General features: G+C 33.7%; 1 protein-coding gene across 1 annotated transcript; it reads right to left on the bottom strand.

Annotated features, from left to right (window-relative positions):
- Nucleotides 1–476: 476 nt before the first annotated feature.
- On the bottom strand, nt 477–1,781 carry LOC133686233 (ferritin-like catalase Nec2). Its single transcript, XM_062106957.1, has 3 exons — nt 1,434–1,781; nt 1,117–1,342; nt 477–990 (listed from the first exon to the last, which is right to left on the bottom strand). Exons 1-3 carry the CDS (start codon nt 1,742–1,744, stop codon nt 613–615), a joined length of 915 nt encoding a protein of 304 aa, XP_061962941.1. The 5' UTR covers nt 1,745–1,781; the 3' UTR covers nt 477–612.
- Nucleotides 1,782–7,385: the final 5,604 nt, after the last annotated feature.

Below are 7,385 nucleotides of genomic sequence, written 5' to 3'. Positions count from 1 at the left end.
TAACTTTTACTTTATTTTTATATTTTTTCTAATTTAGTCATTAGTTATTTTTTTTGCGAATATATCCTTTAATATTTTAATTAGGATTTGATTTGATAATTTATTTATATATTTTTTACAAGGTTGTTATGGTGTCAAAATAACATCCAGATATTAGGTTTGGGAAAAAAAAATCATCAAAAAACAATGAAAAAGATACCTAATTGGTTATATTCTATCTAAAAAAAATCTTGTTTTTTATTTTTTGTGTCAATAAATTTTATTTAATTAGTGAAATTTCATTAAGGTATTTTTTTTTCATCTTTCTAAAAAAAAAAAAATTACATCAGTGAAAAATGATTTTTTAGAACGCTACTACGAGACTTGGAATCATTTTTTTTTTACACAAGAAAAACAGCGTATCGTGGGTCCAAGAATGTAGTCGGTATCTATTTGAAAAGAAAAGACGATTCTTGCAATGCTTCACCAAAAGTGACTTTCTTAAAATGTGATCTTCTTTAACGTATATAAGGCATCGATTCACTGCGACGCACTTCAAGAGTCACAACTTTATTATACTTTGAATTACATAATATTAAACAAAAGTAACATTTCTAGCACAACATCCATTTTTCAAACCTTATCGAGAAAACTCCTTGCAATCTTGCCACTTCCACCTCTAGGGAGAAACCCGCCTGGCCTGTACTCACTGCCGGTTCCATAAATTATCCTTAGAATCTGTGGTGGTGTACGTGCATAAGAGAGCGAATTGGTATCTGCAGATAAAATGTTACTCTCAGTTCGATTTTCGGCCCCAAGATGTAAGGGTACAATTAGACCTTCATCTCTAATCCCACACATGGCAAGCTCATTCCTGATGCCTGAGATTGCGTTGGTGAATTCAGCCACAGTTATGTTATAAGGCAACACTTTCTCGTCAGCTTTCTCATAGAGTAACGTTCGTATTACAGCGTCCTGTCCAGACTCTACGCCCAAGAGTGACGCAACAAGCTACATCAGGAACAAAAACAGGAAGCAAAACGATATTATTTAGGACAACGTACTTGAAGTGGCTATATTTAATGTGCTTGTGTGCTTGTTTTTTGTGTTTGCTTGAGATAGATGCGTGGTTCTTACTCTTCGAGAAGTGTAGTTGGCCAAGAGTGGAATGGTGCCAACGTATCCTACCAGTCCCACATAGGGGATAGCATACGATGCCAAGAGATAGTTGACTGTGTTGGAGTAAGGGTTAAATGGAGGGTCCAATTTGTAGCCAACTGCTTTGTCAAATAGTTGTGCGAATGCTTCAGGACTGAGATCGTATAGAGGTCTTGGAACTCCACCAACGGTTGTTATAATAGCCCTGAAAATCATTACAACATTATGGGATGAATAATAATACGGTGCGCTTATTGATCTCAGCTTGAATCAAAACATCATATAAATTTTACTACCTTAAATGGCCAACTTCTTGATAACCAAATTCCTCGATGATTCTACGGGTAACAGGATCAAGGTTGGCCTTTTGGGCACCGATCGGAGGAGGACCGCCTGCGGCAAAACCCGGTTCAAAGGCATCGAGTCCAAGACCGAGCGCGCCATTCAAAAAGAACTCAGCTTCGAGGAATTCCAAGTTGAGAGGGAATTGAACCAGATCCTTGTCGATGGCCTCAACCGGTCCGCAGTATGCTGAACCTAACACATTGATTGGAACCGAAACAACAATGGTTAGAACCAAAGTAGAGAAGAAATAAAGAGTAGCCATTTTTCTTGAGTAGCTCGTCAAGTTCGGATACAGAATGGTTGAGATATATAGGTGTACGAGGGAACTAAATATCATTTGCAGAAAAACCATAAAAATAGGTCAGTTCATACGTAGTCAATCGGCACAAGTAACCACGAAAAATCGAGAAGCTAAGAATTTTTAAAATGGTTTTTTTTAGTAATTATAAACATCCTGATCAATTTATATATATCTCGATTAATTTTTTAAAATTTTAAAATTAATAATCATGAAAATCTTTAATAATACTGAAATTTATATCACTCAAATGGATGATTTTAAAAAAAGAAACTCAGGATTTACCTTTTAGAATTAAAATAATTTTTTTTATATTATTATTAATATAAATATTTGAGCTAGGTATTTTTTTTTTCCTACTCACGTGTCTAGCAATGAAGTCTCTTTCAATTGTTTAATAGAAAGAGTTTTCTTCTTAAATACTTTTTCCAAAATTCATTTCACAACTGGAACAAGTTACCGTATGTTAATTGAAAACAGATAATCTCAGGTCACAATCAGCAGACATGAGAGAATTACTAACAGATCCAAACAATTAGTTTTGTTTTTGTCCCAAACACAACAAAAGTTGTTCAGTTTGATACTCTTGGAAAGATTAAAAAAAAAAATTGATACAATAGATCGATCATCATCAACCTATTGCAATTTATCATTGATTTCTCGATGAATATATATATGTTCTTCGTTTATTCATTTCAATGAGAAAAAATTATAATTAAAAACTTAATCTTGAAAGAAGACAGATTGCAACACCTTGTTAATCATGTAAAATATGAAATACTTAACTTAATTTTAACATATTAAAAAAAAAGGGTAAGGTAATGCAAAAAAAGAGAAAGGTAAATAAATTATAGAAAATTGTAGATAAAAGTTGTAAAGAAATAAGCAGAAAAAGACAAAAAGAAAATCATAGCAAAAAGCTATGAATAAATTGTGTATATGACTTTGGCTAAAATTATAAGTTGTTAGATGATACATGCTCCGTGTTATCATAAAACTTAAATTTTTATATGTTTTGAACTGTTTTGAATAGTTGATTTTAAAAATAATTTTAAAAAAATAAAAAAATATTATTTTGATATATTTTAATAAAAAAATACTTTAAAAATCAATCACAACCACTCTCTCAAAAATACACTTATAATATTAATATTAGATAGATAGAATTTTATTCAGACTTCAAATCTTATTCCCATGCAAACAATTTACAGAAGACCAAGACCAAGACTTTACATATTCTAATTAAATCCTAACATAACGTGTATTTTGTCTTTGCGTGTATCGTTTAGATATTTGTATGTTTTCTTGCTGTATTATAATTTCTTTCGTATTCTACATAGAATTTAATTGTTCAATTCTTGAATTTTAATCTCTTTGATTGATGACTGATGACTAATCTCAATTATATTACTAATTGATGATTGACTGTATCCTTCTTCGTTGATTTATAAAACTAATTACAACTATTATTCTTAATGAATTATGACAAGTTTTGTTTATTTATAGTATAAAAAATGCTCCTATATTATTTAATTTATGATAAATAAAGGGATATCTTTTCTCATTTGATTTTGAAAAATGGGATAATAATTTGAGAAAGAAAGTCTGGATCAAGTTTATCATATTTTGGTTCAGGATTTGCATCATGGTTTGAATAAATTAACTTACATTAATCTATATGTCGATTTAAAATAATTGATTTAATTTAAAATTTATATTATATCAATCCCAAGATCATAAATCACTAGATAGATTGAGTCATTAATAGAAATAATATTCAACATTGACATGTATAGAGCATGAATTGTTCAACAACATGCAAATTGGATCTATGATTATTCATCAATAGATGTAATATTCTATTTCTAGATAAATTGTCAATAAGAATTTTATAATATAAACCCTAGTACAACTATGATGTGGGAGATATTTTCCTAACACGCGTCATTATGTTAAAGAGTAGAACTTTTAATTTGATTTTTAAATCAAGCTAGAATTTTATTAATAGATTATAAAAGTCTTGTTTTTTATAATTTTATAATTTTATAATTAATTTGAGATTATAAATGCCTTCAAATAAAGTCTAGAAGTTACTATTCATGATTAGCAATAATTTCCTAATATATTATTTTTTTTCTATTTAATTTATAATTTTTTATTATTTTTCTAGTTTTATTTTAAAAAAACTTCTAGTATATAAATAACCTAAACAATTTTAATAATGACTTTAATTAGAAAAAATATTGAATAATAAAATTATAAATTAGAATTTTTATACAATGACCCTATTTGATAGAAATTTTATACTGTTTATACTTGAATGTTTTTTTTTTTTTGTTATTACCATTTGTGTTAGCTGGTAACATGACTTAACAATTCTTTTTGTTGTTAGTTGTCATGTGATATTAAATAATTATGATTGGAATAAATGGTTGTAGAATATAGCATGCTTGTGTAGAAGAAAATGAGAAGATTTTTCTATAAGAATGAGAAATCATATTTTAATTTGTACCCTTATTTTTTATATATATTTTCAATACTATTATGCTAATTTCTAGCTATTTTATAATTTTGGACCCATTTGCCTACTATTTTTCTGTTTACAATTTTTTTCTAAAAAAAAATAACAAAATAAAAGAAATATATAATTAAGGGGACGTCAGCAGCTAGTTCAAGCAGGGAACCAAATGCCTACTCTGCATTTTTTTTATATTTTAATTTTAACACCGGCTCCAGCACAAAGAAAAAGGGGAGTAATAGTTGAGAAGGAGAGAAAGGAAACAAAGAGGGCATTTATAATGAGAGGAGACTTTCACGTAATAAGAACAAACAAGAGGGCAGTTATGAAGGGGCCTTTTTCCATTATTAAAAAAACAGAGAAAATAATTCCTCAGGAGATCATAACCTGCAGGAGGCTTCTCTCCCCTTCACTCGTTTTGAGACAAGCTAGAACAAGATACCAAATAAACACCTCACTGCCTTCCAGCCCTCTCGTCCCTCAGTACTGTCTCCACCACACAATACCAGTCTCCCTCATCTACTGTCAAAACTCCTCATCAAGGTGACTGCCCAATTCTCTTTACTTTTCACTGTCACAAAAACCAACCCAAGACCTTCGTCCCCTCCTTTCCTTGTCAAAACCACCTGTATCCAACCCCACGCACCAACCTTTTATTTTTCTTTCTTCACTACCAGCAATCCATTCTCTCTCCATCTCCCACCGCCGGTGATCAGCCCTCCATCATCACCTGCAGCCTCCCCTTTTCCACATAACCCAACTGAAAGAACTCTGGAAAAACCTACGGGAGACATGCATGTATGTTCTGCTTTGTATATATCCAAACTCGTTACAGCAGATAAGAGAAAGAGCTTATGTGTTTGTTAGAAGAGATAGTTATTACATGAGATTTAAATACAAGATAAGATCCCCTCCTGTTTGCAAGCTATCCAGTTCTTATCCTTATCATTCCTCTGCAAACTAGCAAGGAGATCCAGATCCAAGAGAGAGAGAGAGTTTGTCTTGTAGCAAACAAAAACGATTAGCTGTGTATCCCTTGATAAAGACATCCGCAAGTTGCAATGAAGTGGGTACGTGTTGTCAAATTATGTCTCGGTTTGCCACCTTCTCAAAGATAAAATGGTAATCGACTTGGATGTGTTTAGATCGTACATGAAAAATTGGATCGGAAGCAAGAGCTAAAGCACTGATATTGTCGTACCAAACAACAAAGGCATACTCAAGTGAAACTTTCAATTCACAAGAAGAGCATACACAACCAATACACCAAACAACAAAGGCAGACTCAAGTGAAACTTTCAGTTCACAAAAAAAGCATACGCAACCAATACACCTCAGTCGTAACAAGAGCTAAGCAACAGTATTTCACCTCAGTACTAGATTTGAAAATCACAAGTTGTTTCTTAGCCGACCATGAGATGAGGTTAGAACCCATATAAACATCATAACCACATGTTGATCGTCTATCGTCTGGATCACCAACCCAATTGAAATCATAGTAGGCATTAATAGAGAAGGAACCAAGATTGTAGAAAAGGCCATGATCGATTGTATTCTTCAAATTGCAGTACATGTTTGGCTGTTGTCCAATAGGCAAAGGTTGGAGTTTGCATGTGTTGACAAAGCTGATTTACTGAGTATGCGATGTCGAGACGTGTGGGAGTGACATATTGCAAGGCACCAACTGTTTGCCTATACTCTTATGGATCTGGAAGTGGTTCCCCAGCAAACATGGATAGTTTGAAGCCCAAGACACAAGGAGCTCGATAAGGTCTGATGCCAAGGAGTTGTACACGATCTAAAATGTCAATAATATATCTTATTTGTTGAAGATGCAACCCGGAAGGAGAACAGGTGGCTTCATTACCCAGGAAATACATCAAATGGCCAAGAACTTTTATGGCAAACTCAAGTTGCAGATTAGAGACAGGAGATGTAATGAAGTCCCGATCATTAGACATGACAAGAATATCATCCACATACACTAAAAAGTGATCAACTCACTTTTAACATGTCACGACTCTCTTATGCTAGAGTCCTTGTGGATATTATCTTAAGTCCTCTGTTGATATTATCTTGCCAAATGGTGCCCCTTTGACTCAACCGGTTGTACATAAGCCACTAGCTAGATTCTGCAAGTTATGTAAAGTTCTTGGGCACAAAACAGGAGTATGCTCCTCTGCTACTACCTCAACAGTGATTAGACATATGGGCAACAAAGGTATCTCCTCTGAGGCTTCTGATAAGCCCCGTAGTGTTTTTGATCGGCTAGGCCCTGTTGCAGAACCTAGTCTAGGAAGTGTTGAAGGCTAGGTTGCTGAGCCATCATACAGTTGTGATCCTATGTCCACTGAAGTCACTGTTGCCTTTGGAGAATGGGCAATTATCAAAAGCAAGAAAGCAAGAAAGGTTCCTGGCATATCTTTGGGAGTCGTGCACACCACTGATCAGGGGTTCACCATCCCTTCTAAAGGTAAAGAACATGTTGTCTCGCCTTCAGGAACCATACCCACCACTTATTAAAACCCCTCATCCTTTCTAAAGGTAAAGAACCAGTCAAGGCACCCCCAAGCAAAAAAGGTCTTGATGGAGTTATTGTTGGTCCAACCACTGTGCGTGATCAGAGAAGGAGCACATCTCGAACAATTGGTAGTTGAAGGGTTCCCCCTCCACCCCCTCCTATGTAATGCTCATATTCAGTTGGAATGTCAGAGGACTTAACAGTCCTCTGAAGCAGCATGAGCTGGTTTGCATGTAAAAGCATAATTTTGATATGTGTGGTCTCTTGAAGACTAAGTTGGTTTCATCTAAGCTTCAATTCATGCATAGGTTTTGGCTGAAGCGTTGGAATATTGTTTCAAATATAGAAGCTGTTGGTACTGCCATAATTGTTGTGTTGTGGAATCCTTCTACTGTTCACGTTGATTTGATTGATTCTTCTCCCCAGGCTATCCATGTTTCTATTCGTAGCTTGTCTATTCACCATACTTTTGCTGCTACTTTTATTTATGGTTTCAATACTATTATTGCTCGCAGATCTCTTTGGGACAACCTTAAGTCATAAGCTTTAACTAGTCCCTAGCTTGT

Source organism: Populus nigra, chromosome 1 (assembly GCF_951802175.1).
Source record: "Populus nigra chromosome 1, ddPopNigr1.1, whole genome shotgun sequence".
In the NCBI taxonomy this organism is placed as follows: domain Eukaryota; kingdom Viridiplantae; phylum Streptophyta; class Magnoliopsida; order Malpighiales; family Salicaceae; genus Populus; species Populus nigra.
Note: the sequence above shows the minus strand (reverse complement) of the source record. Positions and strands in the feature narration are given on the sequence as shown.

What these genes read in the sequence shown, in the direction of transcription:
- LOC133686233 (XM_062106957.1), bottom strand. Translation starts at nt 1,744, where the DNA reads ATGGCTACTCTTTATTTCTTCTCTACTTTGGTTCTAACCATTGTTGTT. An exon ending in CAAGAAGTTGGCCATTTAAG is followed by an intron (nt 1,343 to 1,433) that starts GTAGTAAAATTT and finishes AATGATTTTCAG; the next exon opens with GGCTATTATAACAACCGTTG. An exon ending in CCAACTACACTTCTCGAAGA is followed by an intron (nt 991 to 1,116) that starts GTAAGAACCACG and finishes TTCCTGATGTAG; the next exon opens with CTTGTTGCGTCACTCTTGGG.